The sequence below is a fragment of the Saccostrea cucullata genome, unplaced genomic scaffold, assembly GCF_032062105.1.
Source record: "Saccostrea cucullata isolate Sc308-1 unplaced genomic scaffold, CSIRO_AGI_Scuc_v1 ctg7188, whole genome shotgun sequence".
Lineage (NCBI taxonomy): Eukaryota > Metazoa > Mollusca > Bivalvia > Ostreida > Ostreidae > Saccostrea > Saccostrea cuccullata.
In genome coordinates this window covers 24,345-46,464 of record NW_026941486.1, presented here as the reverse complement: position 1 = coordinate 46,464, position 22,120 = coordinate 24,345, and the positions used below count along the sequence as shown (strand labels likewise).

Below are 22,120 nucleotides of genomic sequence, written 5' to 3'. Positions count from 1 at the left end.
CTCGCAAAAATATAGTTCTCGCGTATAATAGTATTCCTTAAGATTATATAGAGCAATTACCACAATTCGTGAAAATTTTGTCTCGCTAATCAGGAGTCAATGACTATCTCGCGAAAATATGGTGTCGCGAAAATTAAGTGATCTACAGTAGTTTCTCAAGATTAAAATGTACCATATTGTTAAATTATTTAGAAATTGGAAAAAAAAAAAAACATGAGCAGGAAACAAATGAATTCTTTTTTTTAGGAAGTAGAATATACTTTTTTGTTTGAGGAAATTTATATACAAAGCTCAGCATTGTTTACCCTCGAACCATGAGTTTTCGTGGCATTACGGTTAATTTGTAATAAATTGCTTCAAGACTGAATAATTGAGATGTTTGTTATTTATCACACATACAAACAATAATTCTCCTTATTTTAAAATGATTTTAACTCACATATCATTTATTATTTGTTCAGAAGGTCATTGAATATCATGCATAGTTGCTCTTTTGATTTTTTTGCTGACGTCATATGTTTTCGTGGTATTTATAAAACAAGTAAACTATGGAAATCTAGTCGGGCAAAATCCTTGTAAATTTTACAGTGTCAAAAATACTAGTTAATTGACAAAATGATTACATTATTTGACATGGAAATTTATTTGTTGTTAATTAAGTCCACATCTATCTGGGCATGCCTAAGGAAATTCTTATTTTTTCCTGATTTTCTCTTTGAAATACGGAAGATAAGCGTTAAGCCAAAATACTACAATTTTGGGGTATGTTCTGTAGTTTTATTCTTTATATCCGTCGTATTTTTACATTCAGTTACATATAACAATAGCTAGCAATTCACTTTAAACATGCATTTCACTGATACACTGTACATAAAATTAGATTGCCATTTATGCATGATACCTACTGAAAGAAACCAAAGGATAACAACAATAAATGTCACTCGTATTTAAAGATTTTAAATGTAACTAAACCTAGAAAGTAGGTGTCTCCTGTCAAAACCTATCTAAAATAGCTGGCCCCAAAAGAAAAGGTTTATAAATATCAAAAATGAAAAATTTATTCCAACATGCATGTAATAACAACATCCATACAATGTAGCATGAAAAACTGATCAAAGTAAAAAGTAAAACCGAAGAGGAAAAACAATACATTTACAATCAGCTGTTCAAATATAAGGATGTGAAACAATGTTTTGATTACTTAATGAACGATTCGTAATGCGGGTTCTTGAAAATAACAGTGATTCTTAAAAAAACACCTAAAGACGTAAAACTTGTATTCAAACTGCATTGGTTAAGGAAGCTGCATAGGATTCTAATTTTGCTCAAAGCAATGGGTATTAATTCTAAAACGAATCTAAAATGGATGCATATAGCTATTTGTATCAACATACTTTATATAATAGTTATTGAATTGAAAAATGCTTCTTTTTAATAACTAGTATGACCAGCTTATATTCATACACACACGCAGAAGGCCAGGTAGGTGCTGCCTCTCCCCCCCTCTCTCTCTCCAGGTAGGTGCTGCCTCTCCCCCCTCTCTCTCTCTCCAGGTAGGTGCTGCCTCTCCCCCCTCTCTCTCTCTCCAGGTAGGTGCTGCCTCTCCCCCCCCCCTCTCTCTCTCTCTCATACACATATCAGCAAGCTGATTTTTTCATGCACATGCTATATATTAACATAACACAATCTTGTATCAATCAGGCATGGTTTTGTATTGAATATTGCTACCCAGCTCATCACTTTGTTTCTTTCTTCTGTAACAATATATCCCGACTACAGCGATGATTACTATCACGATACCGACAGCTATTCCGCCGACAAAGGACCCCGCGCTGAATTTACTATTACTCGACGAGGGGGTCGGCTTCTGAGTAGGATGTGACGTCATAGTTGAGTGCGAAGGCGTCGTCATATTGGATGGTTCAGTTGTTGTCAGGTTCGAGGGTACAGTTGTTATGTTGTGTGGCGGTTCAGTCGTCATGTTATGTGGCGGTTCTGTTGTCATGTTGCGTGGCGGTTCTGTTGTCATGTTGTGTGGCGGTTCTGTTGTCATGTTGTGTGGCGGTTCTGTTGTCATGTTGCGTGGCGGTTCAGTTGTCATGTTGTGTGATGGTTCTGTTGTCATGTTGTGTGGCGGTTGTGATGTAATGTTCAGGGTCGTTGCTTCAGTTGTCATGTGGGTTGTCGAATTAGTTGTCATATGGGTTGTTGCTTCAGTTGTCATGTTGGTTGTTGCTTCAGTTGTCATATGGGTCGTCTGTTCAGTTGTCCCATTTTGAGGGACCATTTGTGTTGTTGTGTTGTGATTTTTAGTTGTCAAGTTGTGAGTCGTTGGTTGCGTTGTTACATCAGAAGAAACTGTTGTTGACACCGTGGTCACATTTGTAGCCTCTACAAAAAAAGAATTTTTTTAATTAATAATTAAATACCCCCCCCCCCCCAAAAAAAACCCATTAGAGCACATTAGTAATTTATAAATATATATAAACTCAAAGAACGTTCTTAAATTCCCAATACAGCGGTATGACATGCGAGGGTTATTCAATGAGTTTTCGCCATAACTGGCTAGTTTCCATTTTTCCCAGTCACCATATGATACTTCTATTCACGAATTCATGAATGGGCATCTATATAACTCGATCTCTGTTATTGATATAGTTCAAAGACACCAATACTGAATACTGTAAATCAATTTTTATTCGCGAGAACTTTATTTTCGCGTAATTACGCAAAACAATGTGCTCGCAAAAATATAGTTCTCGCGTATAATAGTATTCCTTAAGATTATATAGAGCAATTACCACAATTCGTGAAAATTTTGTCTCGCTAATCAGGAGTCAATGACTATCTCGCGAAAATATGGTGTCGCGAAAATTAAGTGATCTACAGTAGTTTCTCAAGATTAAAATGTACCATATTGTTAAATTATTTAGAAATTGGAAAAAAAAAAAACATGAGCAGGAAACAAATGAATTCTTTTTTTTAGGAAGTAGAATATACTTTTTTGTTTGAGGAAATTTATATACAAAGCTCAGCATTGTTTACCCTCGAACCATGAGTTTTCGTGGCATTACGGTTAATTTGTAATAAATTGCTTCAAGACTGAATAATTGAGATGTTTGTTATTTATCACACATACAAACAATAATTCTCCTTATTTTAAAATGATTTTAACTCACATATCATTTATTATTTGTTCAGAAGGTCATTGAATATCTTGCATAGTTGCTCTTTTGATTTTTTTGCTGACGTCATATGTTTTCGTGGTATTTATAAAACAAGTAAACTATGGAAATCTAGTCGGGCAAAATCCCTGTAAATTTTACAGTGTCAAAAATACTAGTTAATTGACAAAATGATTACATAATTTGACATGGAAATTTATTTGTTGTTAATTAAGTCCACATCTATCTGGGCATGCCTAAGGAAATTCTTATTTTTTCCTGATTTTCTCTTTGAAATACGGAAGATAAGCGTTAAGCCAAAATACTACAATTTTGGGGTATGTTCTGTAGTTTTATTCTTTATATCCGTCGTATTTTTACATTCAGTTACATATAACAATAGCTAGCAATTCACTTTAAACATGCATTTCACTGATACACTGTACATAAAATTAGATTGCCATTTATGCATGATACCTACTGAAAAACCCAAGGATAACAACAATAAAAGTCACTCGTATTCAAAGTTATTAAATGTAGCTAAACCTAGAAAGTAGGTGTCTCCTGTCAAAACCTATCTAAAACTAGAGGTACTGTGAGCAATGAGCTCACTAAATGATACCCCCCGCGTCAAATATGAATATAATGGCAGTTTCCATTTTTTCCTCTGGAAAATCAAAAAAAATATGTCAGATCAAAAGGTAAAATAGGAGTTGCACAATGGCAATACATGTATGTAATTAAGAACCTGTGAAAGTTTCATTAAATTTCCTTCAGTGGTGTAAGAGGAGTTGCGGATAAGAGATGGGAACCCCAAAGCGTAACAGACGGACGGACGGAAATACCGATAACTATATACCCTCCCACTTTTCAAGTGGGGTATAATAAAACTAGAGGTACTGTGAGCGATGAGCTCACTAAATGATACCCCCGCCTCCATATAATAGTTATAATGGCAAAGTCCATGTTTTGCTGTGGCCGTGAAACCCAAAATATGTGTCGAATCAAAACATAAAATAGGAGGTGCACAATTGCAATATGTAATAAAGATTCTGTGAAAGTTTCATTAAATTTCATTCAGTGGTATGAGAGGAGTTGTGGATAAGAGATGGGTACCCCAAAGCGTAACAGACGGACGGAAGGACGGACGTACAGACGGTCGGAGGGAATTAACGAATACTATATACTCTCCCGCTTTTCAAGCGGGGGGTATAACAAGAGGTATTGTGAGCAATGATCTCACTAAATGATACCCCCGCCTCCCATATGGTTATAATGGCAAAGTCCATGTTTTGCTGTGGCCGGGAAACCCAAAATATTTTTCGGATCCAAGAGTAAAATAGGAGGTGCACAATGTCAATAAGTAACTAGTGCTTATTGTAACGGGGACCGTTACAGATGTTCCCCAAACGCTCCCCAACTCCCTTTTGGTGCCATATTCCCTGGGAGTTTCATTAAATAAGACAAACTCGATGCATTTGAAACTTTAACAACGTTTATTAAGAAGTGTACAAAGTTCATTCAAATTTTAGCATTGCACGCCTGCGCATGTGAATGCATGTGTGTAATAACCATATCATCTTGTCTACACAATCTATATATTTTAATATACTAAACATTAAAGTATTTAATCCAAAAGTTTTAAAAAGAAACGCTCATTCAAGTGTTTTTTTTTATTTTGCTCATTTCACGTGCACGTACGTGCTCGCACGTGCATGCATGAGCATGGTGACCATACCTTCTTGTAAATGTCCGTTACATCTATCTTTGTTCTAAATCCCACCCCATTTGGTTGAAAACCAAGGGAGTTATAGCTGTTTTAAGCTTCAGCCAATCAGATTGCAGCGCAAGTACATGCACGTGTATGCATGTGCATGGGGACCATATTTTCTTGTTGTAGTCAAGTATATCTATCTATGTTCCAAATCCCATCCTGTTTGGTTGAAAATCAAGGGAGTTATAGCTATTTAAAGTTTAAGCCAATCAGATTGCAGCGCACGTGCATGCACGTGTTTTCATGATAATTGCTATATATCATGTTGTAGGATATCCTAATGCATGGCTAATTTCAAAATTTCAAAGGATTTCGTCAAAAAACAAGAAAGATATTGAGACTTTAGTTTCAGCCAATCAGAGCAAAGTGCACGTGCATGCGCGTGAGATCTTGCTATTTTGACCATGTCATATTGTCTATGCTACAAATATATCCTTATATTATAAGTTTCAAAGCATTTCATCAAAAATTTAAAAAGTTACGCCTATATCAATTAAATCGGTCATTTCACATGTTGCACGTGCACGCTCTTGCAAGCACGTGCGCGCAAAATGACCTTCATTCCGCAAATCTACATAACATGTCTACTGACCCTAAAAACATTTCACCTTGGTCGGATGTATAGTTTGCGAGATCATTCCCGGACAAAAAAGTACCCAGGAAGAAGAAGAAGAAGAACTAGATGCGTTCTTGTTGCTGGAGCAACAAGCAGGTCTTCCGACCGACTTTTCGTTAGAGCTCTATGCTGTGTCATTCCAGGAAATGGATTTCAGAGTGCATTTTTTTATGAACGTTTATTCATAGCAGTCTCTCCACATTACATCATGATTACTACAGGTATATCTCAAAATATATCTAAAAACAACTTATAAAAATCGGCAAAATATTCCATACATGTTGAAAAAGAGAGAAAAGTCATTTGCAAATGAAAAAAGGCAGATACAAAGAAAAAATTTTTGAAACGCCCCAAGCGGGATTCGAACCCCCGACAGTGGGACGAAGTTTGGTTTGGTCATATCTTTTTAATATATGCATGCATCAACAAATTGAACATACATTTAGAGTTCTCATACAATTCTCTATAAACCCTGGAAAAAACTAAAGAAAAATATTGAACAACAAAGAAGTTGAAAAATTGCACTTTTTGAATTTACTTCCGTTTGCAACCGGAAGTGCCGACGACGAAAAATAAAGGACGTTGCCCATAATGGAGTTCGATGTTCTATCACCTCAGTGAGTTTCACTTTCATATCTTTAGCCGTTCTCGAGAAAACTGCTGGACAAAATGCCTTTTTAAAAAAACAAAAATCCCCAAAAATCGCGAATGAAAGGGAAATTTGAAAAAATGAAAAACACGTCTGGAGATATTCTCATGATGCATCATCCCTGTAAAAATCTTTCAAATCCGACAACGCACAGCTGAGATATCGCCTTAACTATGAAAAAAAGAATAATAATAATAATAATAATAAAAAACAGACGAATAACAATAAGGTCTTCCGAAGGAAGTCGGAAGACCTTAATAATAATAACTAGAGCAAAGCTCGTTGCAAAGCAACGAGTAGGTCTTCCGTCCTGTTTGACCAGAAGTAACCGGAAGTAACTTTCACTTTTTACAAAAATGAGTAGTAACGCCCAAAAATGTATAAATCACCTTCATTTATGTTAATTTATGCTAAAATAAGCAATTTTTTGCTATTTCCGGTTTGACCGGAAGTGACGACGAGACATGTTACCCAAAAACGGGTTAAGAACGGCAAAAATACGCGTTTTTCGACTACTTCCGGTTTGGCCGGAAGTGACGACGACGGACGTATTTTAATGACTCCAATAGATTGAACTTGACATTTTGAACAACTTTGCTTCTTTGACGTATTACAAATTCTCAATACTTTATGAGATATTAAGGAAAAACTTTTGGCCCCTCTAGGCCCTTAATTTTAGGGGCCAGCCCTTATTACGAGATATCATCGAAAGATCTTAAAATTCTACACTTCTTTTGTTCTATATATTTTAACAAAATATTTCCAGGTAAAAAGATATCGTAGAAAAGGTGATAAAATTTTTTAATTTGCGATACGACTTTTTTTCGGGCCATAGCGAGGGCCGACGTGCGGCACTTCCGGTAAAAATGAAATACATTCCGCAAATCTACAGACATAGGTCTACCAGACCTGAAAGTATCACGTTTCTATCAAAAGCCGTTTAGGAGAAATCGTGCGGACAAACCGACCCTCAAAAAACCATTAAAGTGCTGATAACTCCGGACCGGAAGTGACGTCATCAAAACGGAAAAAAACGCATAAGGTTCAAGTGATGTAACATAAGTCCTGAAAGTTTCATGGAAATCCATCGAGCCGTTTTTGAGAAATCGCGTGCACAAAATCGGTAAGAAAAAAAAACAATAATAATAAAAGTGAAAAAGAAACCTAAGAATAACTTCCGCTGAAGACGGAAGACCTTAATAATAATAATAAGAAACAGAGTAAAAACAATATGTTCCCCAACTTCGTTTGGGGAACATAATAAAGATTCTGTGAAAGTTTCATTAAATTTCGCTCAGTGAAATAAGAGGAGTTTCGGATAAGAGATGGGTACCCCAAAGCGTAACAGACAGACGGACGGACATACCGATTACTATATACCCCTCCGCTTTTCAAGCGGGGGGTATAAAAATTAGTCTGTTATAAGCAAAATGTCGGTTATCAAATCACACGTTGAATACTGAAACAGGTCCACCTTAACATACTCAAGATTAATAGATTATACATGTACAAGTTGTAATCTCCATGATGTAGAAGACGAATTTCATTATACCCCCCGCTTGAAAAGCGGGACTGGAGGGTATATAGTATTCGCTATGTCCGTCCGTCTGTTGCGCTTTGGGGGTACCCATCTCTTATCCGCAACTCCTTTCAAACCACTGAATGAAATTTGATGAAACTTTCACAGAATCTTTATTACATACATGTATTGCCATTGTGAGCTCCTGTTTTACTTTTTGATCCGTACATATTTTGGGTTTCCCACAGCAAAACATGGACACTGCCATTATATTCATATGGGAGGCGGGGGTATCATTAGTGAGCTCATTGCTCACAGTACCTCTGGTTTTATTTTGAAGCACTTTGTATAACGTAACTCTGATTAGCCAGTTGGCTTACATCATGATGTAGATCTAAGGAAATAAAGAAACTTGGTATCTGTTCGGTTTTAACACAGGGTCTTCGGCATGCCATTTTAATGCTTTACCAATGGAGGGTTAACTCTGAATAACCCACTAGGCCAAGCAAGTGAGAAGTTGTGCAGCACACACTACCAAGTACTTCAAAACATTACAGACACTAGGTATCGCTTTCAATAATAAATTTTCACATGAAATATGAGTGAAATTAACAAATCACTTGTAAACCTGTATTTGATTATGTATGCTACATGTATATAGGTCTGAGTATTTACGTAATATGGGACCTATATTTTTGCTCTGTTTTGCGTCTTTTAAGAATATAAGTACAGGTGCATTCAGCAATGATGAAAGGTAACGATTGTTTAATGCATGTACATTAATTTTATCATACAAAGTATACACTCCGCATCTTAAATACCTTATAAAGATACCAGGTAACGTCGTATAATGGTCTTATGGCGCTTGTTCCTGGTCATAAAAAGTAAATTTTGTATAAGGAAGGTGAATATTTTCAACAGGGAGATTTTATCCAACTAGAAGACCGGCATGTTTTACGATACCGTTGAATACCAAGTCCTTTTAACTACGAAAAGTGGAAATGATATTTAATTTTTATAAATTAATTTTTAGATTTTAAAAATTCAATGCTTTATGAAATTAAATGTTTTTGAAAACTTCCTGATTCAAAGCTTGAACCAGCTTTTATTAACAACTTTTACATTATGAAAATGAAAAAAAAAATGAATAATTTGAATAATATATAAATAATAAAATGTAAAATAATAAATAAATAATAAATTACCTGCTTGTGTGGAGGCATGGATAGCAGACGACAGAGCCAGAGCGAGGATCAGCGTCCTCCCGTCCACCGCCATCTTTATCTTTGGGAGTGTGAAGCTCTCCAGTCACCAAGTCACATGATATCCTTGTGTCAAAGGTCAAGGAAGTGATAGTTCGTTGTACAGATATAGTTCTCGAGTAGAGGAGATACGGTGTACCTGAGAGCAAGGAGCATGTACTTTTCAAAAGGAAGTAGATGTTCATTTATTGGTTGTGTAATTTTCACTGGTGCATGGAAAGGCAGTCGCATATTATAGGTCTACAGTGTATAAAATACATGGTTATTAATATTCATATGATATGATTTTGAAACAATCACTGTATGCCTGATGAATTTTGGTCCTTGTGTTAACCTGTTATTTATCATCTTAAAATACACAACAGGTGTGCTAAAAAGGATAGTACAATTTATTTTCGAGCGGTTGGGAAATGATAATTTAAATTCTAAGTGATTTTAAAACTCGATATGCAGTCGGAATATTTTATTGTGTTTATTTATTTATAACCAAAACTGTTTCCCCTTTTCTGTTTTAGATCTCCTTATATGCTGAAAGGTCGATTTCTTGCAATGCGGAAAATAGGAACTAGGAAATTATTTTGTATAATAATGAAAAATAAATTATATCAAAAAGTGATGATAGGGAATATCTAAAGGGAAATTATTTTCGTTATCACAGTTTAAATCTCTAAACTCTTTCATTTTATCTTGAAAGTACAGAACATCTTACGAAACCTTTCAACTTGTTATACAACTTTTCTTCTGTTTTCATTTTTTTTAATATAGAAATTGCAATATAGATTTCACCAAAATTACCAGCTTAAGAACTTCCGACTATTCAACTTTATACACAAACATTCCTCACGATATTACCTGCGGATAAATTCACGTCAGTTTCGAGTTTGTAATTTTTCTTTGACTATAAAGTGTAGAAATATAGGAGAGTTTATTCTTATCTACTGGCTTTGAGAAAATTTACACTTTTTTCACTAGCTGTGAGAGGTATATTTGTGGAATTCTTTATTAATTTGAGGTAGGAAATAAATATTTCAAACGTGGAAATAAGTCATAAATGTTTGAGGCGTTAACTTCCCCCAGATTATATTGAACTTATATAAATTCATGGATATTTTTTGATAAAATATCATTAAATGTTTCCTTATCACTTACACCTTGCGATAAAATGCTAAGACAAGATAACCAATAAGTTATAAAGGGGAAGGAGTAGATATGAATAAGATTTATGATTTTAAAAAATAGGAATCGTTAAATTCATATAAGCTGTTTGATGAAAATTTAAGGAGGAAGGGGGCGCTAGTCATTTTGCAAAGAATCAAAAAGAATAAAAGAATTTTGTAACATTTCCTAGGAAAATCGTAATACCGGTATGATAAATGAAAGAATTATATATGGATAACTATGTTGAACACAATCAATTTTTAAACCAAGACATGCTACTGACAGAAAAGTTAACGTAACAAGGATTTCTTCATTTTTGTTTAAAACCAGCAGCCAGAAGAGTCTTTGACTACTATATTATATACCCGTCTGACAATGCCTATTTATGTTATGGATATATACCGAATACTGAGGCCTGTTCAGCAGAGCGAACGTTCGCGATCGCTCGCCAAAATTACTATTGGAGTATAATGAATTTTGGCGAGTGCTCGCGAACGTTCACTCTGTTGAACAGGCCTCTAATCCCGCTACGTCTTTCATATTTCACAAATGTATATTTTGTGACAAGACTTTCCTTTTAAAACCAACAATTTTTTTTTTTTTTTTCATTTATTTTTAGGTTTTTTTCACATTTTTGATTTTTAAGTCTTTATATTGACCTATTTATATAAACGATTGCATTTTTGAAAGGTTTAAAGCTTTTATGCATAGAAATATTACAAAGTGTGTGAGCAGTTTTTAATAGTATCTCGACAGTATTTATATAAATATTGCATTTAAAAAATTACAAAGGTTTAAAGCAGACATGTAGAAATTATGCATAGAAATATTACAAAGTGTGTGAGCAGTTTTTAATAGTATCTCTTACACACATGTAAATGACACAGTATCTGAGTATTCACTGGTATTCAGCACGGCACGGCTTACAATGATCAATTTTATGCCGGCCAACATGCGTATTAAACGAAAATCAATGTAAGACGATAATTAATGTTCCATGGCGCGGTACTGTACACTCTTGTTTGAAAATGGCGTTCGATTGTTGAAGTAATAAACGAGTCCAATGCAGGCTAATGTTACTAAAAGTCCTAGTGCTACACCACCAAGGAAGGACCACGCATCGAATTCCTTCTTCTTTGTAGCAGGAAGCGAGCGATGGGTGGTTGTTGGAATGGTATGTAATGTTGACGTCATTGTGAATTGTGATGTCATAGTGGATGGTAAAGTTGTGACAACAGATGGAGTTTCACTTGAAGCATTTGTTGGCTGTGTTGTCATGTTGTTAGAAAATGTTGTCATGTTAGAATCCATTGATCCTGTTGTCATTCCTGGAGATGATGCTACTGTTGTCGTGTTTTGAGCTGTTGGTGCTGTATGGTTTTGCGTGGATGTTGACGAAGTGGTTTCGGTTGTCATTTGTAGTGTAGATGTTACATGTGATTTTGTTGTCTTTTTTGTTGTTTTTGCTGCATCTAGGATAGAAAGCAAAATTTTTAATGCATAATGACCATGTATGCTGTATTGTACATTAAGTGCTGTTTTTATAGGCTATTAATACAAAATTGGTACAAAAACCCTCTGAACAATATGCTCTCAATGAACAAAACTTTTCTGCAATGTTTTATAAACCTTTGCTCAGTCTTAATTTATCAGCATTATAAAGAGAACAATGCAATTTAATACGCAAGTTTCGAGATTATCTCCCTTGGTGCGCTCTTTCGTTGAAAGAAAATGATCTTTATTATTGATATATCGTATATATAAATTATATATTTGTAAGGATGCGCTGTTCAACTCGAAAGGTTAAAGTAAAGGTATCATTTTTTAAAGCAAAAAAATTTTTCAATATGAGATTTTTTAGACTATATGTCTTGTTGATGGCTACATGCAAAAATAAAATTGAACGATAACTAAAAAACAATCAATATCAATTACTTTTATGAAGACATATTTCAAAATGAATGAAGCTTGAAAGCAACATCTTTATCTTTCTATAACATCAAATAAATTTTAAAAGCCATAGACATCGTTCATTTAAGTTATGCAAAACTATAAACATATATATGAAAATTGAGTAAGTTAAAAAACTGGATGTAATTGTTCTTGAGTATATATAAATTATATATTTCCTATAAAGGTCACAATAGAATAAACCACAGTAAAAATTTATCAGTACAAATTTTGTCTTCATAAAAGTTTACAACAGAAATACACCGGTATTCATTCATATCGAATTTTTAGCTATAATCACCTCCATACTCCGTTACTTCTCGTGTAAATAGGTGTCTCCGTAAGGTCATAAAACGCCAAAGCGGTACCGAAATTCTGGTAAAGTTTTTGATTGGCTGAAAAGAACACACCTACAAGATTTAAACAAATACATGATAAATCAGCAGAAAAATAACTTAAAGATGTAAAAGTTATATGTTTAAAAGTTAAAACCGTTAGAGAGGAATTGTTTACGGTAATGCCCACCAGTTATAGGTAAATGTGTTTTATTATGTCTTGCAAATATTCTGTACGAAAGCAAAAGTGAAAGTAGTGTAGCCTTACCTGTGTAATACACATTCTTTCGATATTTCTCGTTTGGTATCCCTAATTAAAGACCAGTTTATTAATATAAAGTAACATACATATATAACGTTTGCTTACAAAAAGGAGTTTTAATATGTAAGTAAGTTACAAACGCTTACGTATTCTTTAATATGTACGTGGGACGTAGGAATACATTTTACCGTAAAGGAACGTAATCGAGATGAATTTCAGTTCAACTTTTGTCAAAGTGCTTATAACAACTAATCGAATGTTGTTTAAGTCAACAAATATCGTAATTACGAGTTTACTTCAGAATAGTTCGTCCTTGACCATGGCCATGTTGACATAAACGACAAGTTGCAGACCGACGACGCCTTCAATTTGCACTTGTTTATTCAAATATTGAGGAACAATATAGAAAGTAAATACGAATTTGATGCTAATAGGGCAAGAGTTGCATTCCTAAAACGATTTATTTTCTACGTATGAAATTTTAAAATTCACACTTGATCGGACAGTGACATAAACTTTTCACTGATCAGTTAGGCAGTCTACCAAATTTAAATTTAAAGTTTCTTGTATTCATTATTTAGCAGAACAGACCCAGAAATAACTGCTTTCATTGTTTATACGATAACCTAGTAGTGTCTTTGGTTTATCGATGTGTAAAAATTTTCTGGAATCAAAACACAGGAAATCAATAGATAAAATGAAGATTGGAATTATTTTTAATTGTATCTGTCTTGTTGATGGCTAGCAAAAATAAAATTGAACGATTAAAACAATCAATATCTGTCACTTGTCTTGTCTTGTCTTTCTTGTTTATTGTACATATGTAGATAAATTTATTGTTAATTTTTATGAATCTTGTTATTTCTTTGTAAACAGGAGGTCTTCCAAAATATTATTTGTTTTGGGTTGTTAATACAAATATAAAAAATCCATCACAACTTGAGGTCAGTTGTGACAATATCAATCATACAAAATGAATGAAGCTTGAAAGCAGTTCTTAAAGTTTGCAAAACTATAAACATATATATGAAAATTGAGTAAAAAAAAGGATGTAATTGTTCTTACGTACCCAATTTAGCATTTCCAATCAAATCACTAAGAATAAGACCACAGTAAAAACTCAGTACAAATTTTGCCTTCATATTTACAACAGAAATACACCGGTATTCATTCATGAACAGCTATAATCACCCTCTACCTCGTGTAAATAGGTCAAAGGTCATAAAACCGGGTACCTTGTACAGCGTAGTAATTTTTATCACCATAAACGATATTGACTCGAGATAACGACCGCATGGCAATGAGTTCATCGACGAACACGTCTACATATCTTTGACATAATTCGATCTACATACATGCTCATGGTGTAAGTTACATGTATAATATGTACGTGGGGTATCATGATCTGAGACAGTTTTTGAAAGTGCAGTAGCAATTCTATCATTTTTGTTGAAACATTCAGTCTTATTTTTATAATTAACAAGAAAAAGTCAGTTTTGCATTCCTTAAATCTTAGTGAAATTTTAATAGATTTCAGAACTTTTCTGAGTAACCAAATTGCCATTACAAGCTTTTATTTGCTTTGGTTTCAACTATATTATATCAGCTAGACCAGGTTGACATATGCTATTGCTTGCAGTAGCAATTTTCCTTCCATAATTTAGCATCACACCATCAAGTATTTGTCGTAATAGTTTGTCTTTCTTGCTAGTATTTTCTCAAAATAATGTCGCAGTAGCAACTGTGAAAATCAGCCATTCAATGACTTCGTATTCTCTCATGTTTTCGACTCAGTTCTTTGGAACATATATCGTTGCATCTCTCACGTCATATGATAGTGTACGCTAATCTTACACTTCAAAAGGTCGCTCATCCCCAGTAGATCACCAGCACCGACTTCTAGATCAGTTACAATACAACAAAGTGATTATGGCTGTGAAGGGTGAATTTAATGAGGGTTGAGGACTTAAGCAGAGGTCAGGCAAAGAAAATATTTGTCCTATAAATTGTTCATCGCGGTGTTTGCAAAGCCTGTGACGTCACAGTGAAATGTGAAGGACCTTAAGGTTAAAAATTAAAAGTTTTTAAGCGAAAGGTCAAAGACACTTAAAACTGAAAGTAAGGATTAAAATGATGGCTAACTGAAGCATCCAGGAATCAGACGAATGTTAATCTAGCAAAAATATAATTACTATCAATTATAAATAACTTTCGGATTTTATATCAGTAGCAGTTCTATGTACAGTTGTATGTCAATGTTATTGTGAGTTTTTAGTAGCAGCTCTTTCAGGAGAGACCTTAAAAACTCGTACGTGTCCCATTAGACGCTGGCATAATAAGGTTCCCTTATATATAGCTAGCCGTAAGTTCCATTTATTGGTCAAAAACATTGACATCTCATCTAAAGGAGATGTTTATTGGTCATATACAACATTATATATTTATATTTTTCATGTTATATTAATAATGTTTACTTGTACATCTTGTATTGTGGAAAGGAGAGTGCCTGCTGTCCAATCCAATTATGTTTTTTCATAATAAAATATTGTTTAAATTAAAGGAGATGTGACGTATGACTGAAAAATTCTTGAACAGTTCTGGATCTTAAGTTGGACGATAATATTAAATAAAATACAATCAATCAAACCCTGTAACTTTGAATTCGTCATACATCTATAATAAAATATCCTTTCTCTCCACCATGTTTCATCCTATTAACTTACATCTGACCTTCAACTTTGACCTCAGAATTAAAGACTATATGTTTTATTTTACCTTTCCTAGCTGGTCTAAACCATTTTACAATAAAATTACATTTCTTAGTCTACACTAAAAATATATTTCTTACCTACTTTTAAGTATACCGACACAATAAAATTAAAATAAAATTATGACCAAATGTAACATGACCTTTGACCTCGAATGATGTTTAATATTTCTTCATTGCGAAATGGAATGATCATTACAACATTTAAGGTGTCAATTTTTTTAAACGTTACGTTTATTATTTAGAAGTTGGCATATATAACAGAAGTTTCATATGGGTCATTTTACCAAACGGATCGTATCATCCACTCAGAAATAATTTGAAGTGGCATGTGTTTTTGCAGATATATCTTTAAGAAAATAAAAGTTTAAGTTCCATAATTAAATTTCTAGAGATTTCCTAATTATTTCAATTATTCCACATTTACAGGTTAACTTTACAAAAAATTGCATCATCAAATTGAATTGATTTGGAGATAAACCTTGTGACATGTTTCCTACATGGGTCCATAACCTTGCTAGGTCGAACACAGTCTCACCGAATACCTGTGTTATCAGTCGCGAGGAGTCCGAATATTACCTCTGTGTATAATCACCTGAACAGACTGATCAACCAATGAACCGTGATCCTCCCTCATCAGGTATAAAGGTGAGATTATTCCCGGCTTACTGACAGACAAGCTGCCTCAGACACCGGTTCTATCCTCCGTCCTTCGTCACATCCCTCCACTCGTCACCATGAGGTCTCTATTCTGCCTGGGGGTCATGACGGTCCTCTGTCTCCTGTGTTTGGAAGGGGGCGTGGTTTTTGGAGGTAGGTGAACATAAGTTCGGCTATATAACATAACTTCTACTGTATACCGTTATATATGTAACATACTGCAAATCAGATCTTGATCACTGCCTGCTCCTTCTTTGATTTAATTTTAAGATTGGCGTTTTATATTTATTACATAACGTTTCTCCCTCCTGGTTTGTGAAGAATGTCCATTAAAAAACAATTTTATTGGTCGATCACACAGTAGAGTCCCAATCTGTACTTTCGACAGAATTTCTATGTACAGGACAAACCTGAAGTCTTTTGGTTGGAATTATCTACCTATATATCAGGACAGGTCCTCACTAAATTGGTCCGTTGGACATTATCAATTTTTTTGGTCTCATTTAACGTATAACTGCGTAAGGAAGGCTTATTTTTTGTCAATGAAAGAAGTCGACCCACAAAGTGCCTCATATGGCCTAGCAAATATGAAAAATTAAATGAGGGCTTTAGAATAAGTATTTTTTTTGAATCTCACCTTAGACCATTGATACATTTTACATGTGCAACATTTCTGTCGAAATCGGATGATTTTTCCATCAAAACACTACCATATTGCAAGATCTCTTTCATATTGCAAGATCTCTTTTTGAATAAATATCGAAAAAAAATTTAAGGGATGAGGCCATATTTTATGGTTTTTGGATTAAGTTCTTTTGCTTACATACTAGACTAATAAAACTGATAACTTTCTACATAATATGCCTTCCAAAAAATGATTATTCTTTTACAATTATAGGCCCAGTTATCAGTGAATTTTTTGCTGGAGCGAATGATACAAGTACAAGTTCTGCCAACACAGCCGTAACGAGTAACACTGCAGGAATCACGACAACCGCCGCAAAAACGACAGCAGGCAACATGACAACTGTCCCTGTGACAACTGGTAACATGACCAACAACATGACCACAGCCTCCATGACAACAAATAACGCTACCAACAATATGACAACGGCGCCCATGACAACAAGTAACGTGACCAACAATATGACAACAGTATCTATGTCAACAACATCCGGGAACTCAAGTATGCCTCTGACGTCAGAAGGACCCATGTCGTCACCAACAAATCCTCAGACTTCTACAACAAAAACAACCACAACGACAACTGCTCCTAAATCTTCTAAATTTAGCGGAGCCTCGTTTGGGGGAGGAATAGCCCTCGGTGTTGTGCTTGCCGCTATTCTTTCTTTTGGAATTTATAAATATAAAAGTCGGAACGGAGGGTATTCTCAATACTGAATAATGTGAAATCTCAATATTTCAACAAATCCAAACAATTTCAAATCATTTTAAGGAGACGAGGGAAAATCCCTAAAAATATTCAAACTATGAAAGGTTGAAATGCAGTAGAGATTATGATTTATACGCAGGTCTATGCATTTTGAGAAACATTGTGAAATACTTAACTGCATTTCAACATGTATGCACGTGTCACATGTATATGTTTAAATAAGTTTTTGTATGTAAAAAATTATCTAATTATGTGATTGCGTGTTAAACTGTATGTGTGAAAAAATTAATTGTCGTGCAATGTATGTGGTACATGTTGGGTGTGTTTGAGAAAAATGTTTATGCATAAAATTTAAATTATAAATTGTGTCTGAATGACGGAGCGAGCAAAGGAACAATTTGTTTTAATATGTGTGTTTTATATCATTACGTTTTTTTGTACATGCATACTGGATTAAAGATAGAATTAAAAGAGAAACACTTTCTTGTCAGTTCAGTTTGAACGTGCCTCGGAGTAAAATTGAGGAGAAATCCGGAAAAATGATATCTGCGTATCTATTTATTTTACAATTATTTAATTTAGGTTGTAACGAGACATTTCATTGGATAAAAGCAATCTGCATTGCATAGCCTAGGATTCCTACGTCATAATGACTTTCGTCAAAAATGTATCAATCCGCTTAATAACCTTAAGTTTATAATAGGACCTGATACAATTTGAAGACGTTTTTTAAAAGAGGGGAATTGTCTTGTTTTCTATACTTTAGTTATTGAATGAAAATGAAATTATAAGGAATGAATTAAAAAAATAAAACCAAGTTATACCGGTATAATTTAATTGTTGTTGTAACGCGTCATTTGATTGGATAAAAACTAATTTTACTTCTACCTACGTCACAATGACTAACATGAAAAAGGTATTAAACCGCTTGATTGAAAAACAGATAAATTAAATAAGGAATTAATTGAATAACTGGTACAACTTGGTTAAGAGCAGTTAACTCTTCTTTAAAAACCGTTTTCTTAATTTAGCATTACATGAAATTAAAACTTCCCAAAGAATATTTAATTGGTGTAATGAAAATAATGACATTTATTTAAAAGTTTTCTTTTTAAAAATGAGACAAATCGGATATTTTAAGTTTTCAAAGTAAAGTACCTACTTCCTTTATGATCTTGCTGAAAATCAATTAACGTGTATTTACTGATACATACAATCTCATGTATATCACAATACTTAAATTTTGATACCAATGTAAAGTCCCTCACTCCTTAAAAACGATAATAATTATCGTGCGAGAATGTATTTCCTATAATTTTCTTCACATATGACTCAAATTGTAAATCACTTGAATTGTGATTGCTGATACTAAATGTTTTACCCTATACATGATATAATATTCTTTAATATTAAAACCACTTTAGAAATCACTTGTTGTCGTTGCATAATTTGGGTCTGTCATTAAGAAATGAAAATGATTTCAAGGGGAAATCCTAGGAAAGGATCGATCTGTGAAAAATCATTGTAAAAGGTTTAGCCGCTGTTTTCTCTTAAATTAATCTTCACGTGGAAACCTGTCATAATTAGAGAAGATAAAGTCTAAAGTAGAAACCGCAGGCTCGGCTGATAAATCAGTCGTTTGTACAAATATTTGTTGTATTTCACAATATACAGACACTATATATGGAGTAAGATAAAATAAATGCATGTGATACAAGGTATAGCTGTTGATAATGTCTTACTTGCAATCACGGACAGACAGATCATAACGTGATTAATTAGGTTTTATATCTCCACTACAGTTGTAATTCTATTAATTTTTATAACTTATAAAAGTAATCAGCAAAACACCCCCACCTATCTCCGTAGATATCAACTTACAATGTATTAAGTCATCAAACGTAGAAATCTAATTTAAGGGAAAAAAAAGATCGTGGTGTGACACTTCAGGCCTCTAGTGTTTGAGGATGGGGTTGGGTGGGGGGGGGGTGTATTCAGTATGGATTTTTTTTTATTTGAAGGCTGGACGCTCCCAGTTCCCCCACCTCTCCTTTTTTTGCATTCATTCTCTTAAAACAGTCATTCATTTTATTTATAAAGTTTGAAAATTATTTTTCTTACATCCAGAATTTATTATTACCAAGGTATCAGTCACAGCTTATTGATTTTCTTATCGGATACGGGTATTCTCAGTATGTGCGTACATGTAAGTAAATTATAGTAACTGTTCAACAGTAAATGTTTAAATTTTCTTTGTATAGCAAAATATATTTAATTATTACACTTTCCCCTGTAAAAATTGTTAAATTCCTCTCGATCTTCAGATTAATTAAATTACTTTAAAACTTCTAAAAAAAATAAAATCTTAAACTCAAATAAATTTAATATCAGAATGAAATTTATGCATTTCAACAGAGCAATAAATTTATTTTTAAACCATAACAATTCGATGGGGGAAACTACAAGCATTCTGAAATGAAAATATGAATGAATACCAAGGTATACACTGCATGTATACATATGAATATAATTTTGCAACAGTAGAGGCGCTATATATGTATTAATTTTCCAGTTTAACTGGTCAACAATGCAGAAACAATTCTACATGTATGAAATTGCTTTAAGGATAAAAAATTGTAAGAGGGAGAGGGATGTATAACATCCATTGCTAAATTTGTTGTAGCCCCATCACTAGAGGAATTGAGTTGATTCTACGAAAATCGCGTCTGCATGATACATACAGGGTTCAAAAATTAAAATAACAGAATGTGCATGATTTTAAATTAAAAATATATATAAACTATGTCAATATATCAAATACGTAAATGAGTAAGATTATAACACTTCATAGTTCGGTCCTTTCACTCTGGTTTTGACTGTTATAAAGACTATTCCTATTATTATCAGGAAGATCACAATCCCCACCCCCACAGCTATCCCACCCCCGAACGAAGCGCCATCAAAGCCAGGCTTAGAGGTAGAAGCGGGCGGGGATCTAGTGGTTTTAATGGTGGATGTCTGCGGGGAGTAATCCCCGGTGGTCGATTGTGACGTAATAACACTAGTTCCGGTAGAGTTGGGTTCTACTGTACTACTGTTTACTTTCTCGGTGCTGCCCGTGGGCGTGGTTACAGAGTCTGATGTCACTGGTGATGTAGGAGTGGACCCTGTATTCGGTTCTGTGGACCCTGAAGTAATTGTTACCGTTGAATTGTTGCCTTCAGTTGTGATCTGTGTTGTGACATTTTCTGTAAGAGTATATACAAGCTAAAATTTGTATAATCCTATGGAATATGTAGCAATAAAAAATATGTTTCAATCACAAAAAACTAAATTATGCAAATAAGTAAAATAATAATATAGAGTTTCCAGCTCAAATTGCCTAGAGATAAATTTTCTAGTACAAAGTTACTTCAGTTTATGATAAAATCTTACGTGCATCACAGATCAGAGCTAAGGCCAAAAAGAAAACGACATGTGCACTGAGCCTCCATGGAAGAGCCATGGCGAAGAATCCGGATGAATGGTCCAATTTTTATATTTACTGAGGATTAATTTATTCCCAGTTGTCCCCGTAAAACACTGAACTTAACCGACAGATTGTAAAATCTGTGTTGTTACCTTTATTATATTTACATTATATGAATATATGACGATAAGAGATAAAGGTATCTTTATATATGCATAATGTTCAAATTATATTTATCATATTTAACTTTGAGCAAGTGGATAGGTAAAATATTTTTATATATATAATTTAAACTAAGGGGGGGGGGATTAAAATACTTCACTTAATCTTTATAAAACAAAGATAAACGATATTAAAAATAAAAGAAATTAATTAGCTGCAAATCTGTATCTCGCTGGTCTAAAAAAAATGGGATGGTAACCAGAGAGCTTCAGTCACACCAAAATAAAAAAAATGTTTATTTAATTTTTTTATTGCACACAAAAAGTTGCTCTCGGTTCTGATTTTTTTTTTTTTTTTTTTTACATAATTCTTACCTTAAACGCACAAGATCTCAATTTCAGAATTTTCCTAAGACCTCTGTCAATTACATCATTATAATCTTGTAGTGGACATCTACCAGGAGTGCATTGGATCGATTTATCTTTCCGCCCAAAATGGCAGAATAAATAAACGATTTTTTTCTCTCGATGGTCTCATTTTCAAGCACAGGAGGCAATATGTATATTAACAAATAAAATGTTTTGTTTTGGAAAAAAAATGAAAAAAATATGGTTTAGTAATATTTTTAGATTGCAGCTGGAACACACAAGAGGAATAAATCGAGAAAAAGCGCACTTTTTGTGCGTAATATATGAGTATATTTTTCATCTCAATGTCCGTCAAACGCTCTACAGAACTTGTTATTTTAAAATCCGGCCGACTTTGAATAAAATTTTCTGATTCTGATCAAAAGGCCAAAAATCTTTGTTTTTACGGAGTACTACAAAAAGGAGGTCTACCAAAGATCATTTTAAATTCTAAGAGCTTAATAACATATATTGCAGCTCTTCTTTAGTTCTTCGTTTATAACATATTTATGATCCCTCTTTAAGAACTTCTGTTTATCATAACGTCATGATCTATGCAATATGGATCTATGG

General features: G+C 33.8%; 4 protein-coding genes across 5 annotated transcripts; 1 reads left to right on the top strand and 3 right to left on the bottom strand.

Moving 5' to 3' along the window:
* Positions 1-1,617: 1,617 nt before the first annotated feature.
* LOC134257910 (porimin-like) lies at positions 1,618-9,083 on the bottom strand. Of its 2 annotated transcripts, XM_062740485.1 has the most exons (3): positions 8,928-9,083; positions 2,258-2,391; positions 1,618-2,209 (listed from the first exon to the last, which is right to left on the bottom strand). In XM_062740485.1, the coding sequence occupies exons 1-3, from the start codon at positions 8,998-9,000 to the stop codon at positions 1,694-1,696; spliced, it is 723 nt and encodes a 240-aa protein (XP_062596469.1). In that variant the 5' UTR covers positions 9,001-9,083; the 3' UTR covers positions 1,618-1,693. The 2 variants fall into 2 exon arrangements, with proteins under 2 accessions (XP_062596469.1, XP_062596468.1); XM_062740484.1 differs by having other exon boundaries at positions 1,618-2,391; positions 8,928-9,082.
* Positions 9,084-10,890: 1,807 nt separating this feature from the next.
* On the bottom strand, positions 10,891-13,917 carry LOC134257906 (mucin-5AC-like). The gene is made up of 2 exons (XM_062740481.1): positions 13,759-13,917; positions 10,891-11,614 (listed from the first exon to the last, which is right to left on the bottom strand). The coding sequence occupies exons 1-2, from the start codon at positions 13,862-13,864 to the stop codon at positions 11,130-11,132; spliced, it is 591 nt and encodes a 196-aa protein (XP_062596465.1). The 5' UTR covers positions 13,865-13,917; the 3' UTR covers positions 10,891-11,129.
* A 2,148-nt stretch (positions 13,918-16,065) lies between these two features.
* Positions 16,066-17,782, top strand: LOC134257905 (uncharacterized). The gene is made up of 2 exons (XM_062740479.1): positions 16,066-16,269; positions 17,015-17,782. Exons 1-2 carry the CDS (start codon positions 16,194-16,196, stop codon positions 17,515-17,517), a joined length of 579 nt encoding a protein of 192 aa, XP_062596463.1. The 5' UTR covers positions 16,066-16,193; the 3' UTR covers positions 17,518-17,782.
* A 2,120-nt stretch (positions 17,783-19,902) lies between these two features.
* Positions 19,903-20,950, bottom strand: LOC134257908 (uncharacterized). The gene is made up of 2 exons (XM_062740482.1): positions 20,945-20,950; positions 19,903-20,776 (listed from the first exon to the last, which is right to left on the bottom strand). Exons 1-2 carry the CDS (start codon positions 20,948-20,950, stop codon positions 20,345-20,347), a joined length of 438 nt encoding a protein of 145 aa, XP_062596466.1. The 3' UTR covers positions 19,903-20,344.
* Positions 20,951-22,120: the final 1,170 nt, after the last annotated feature.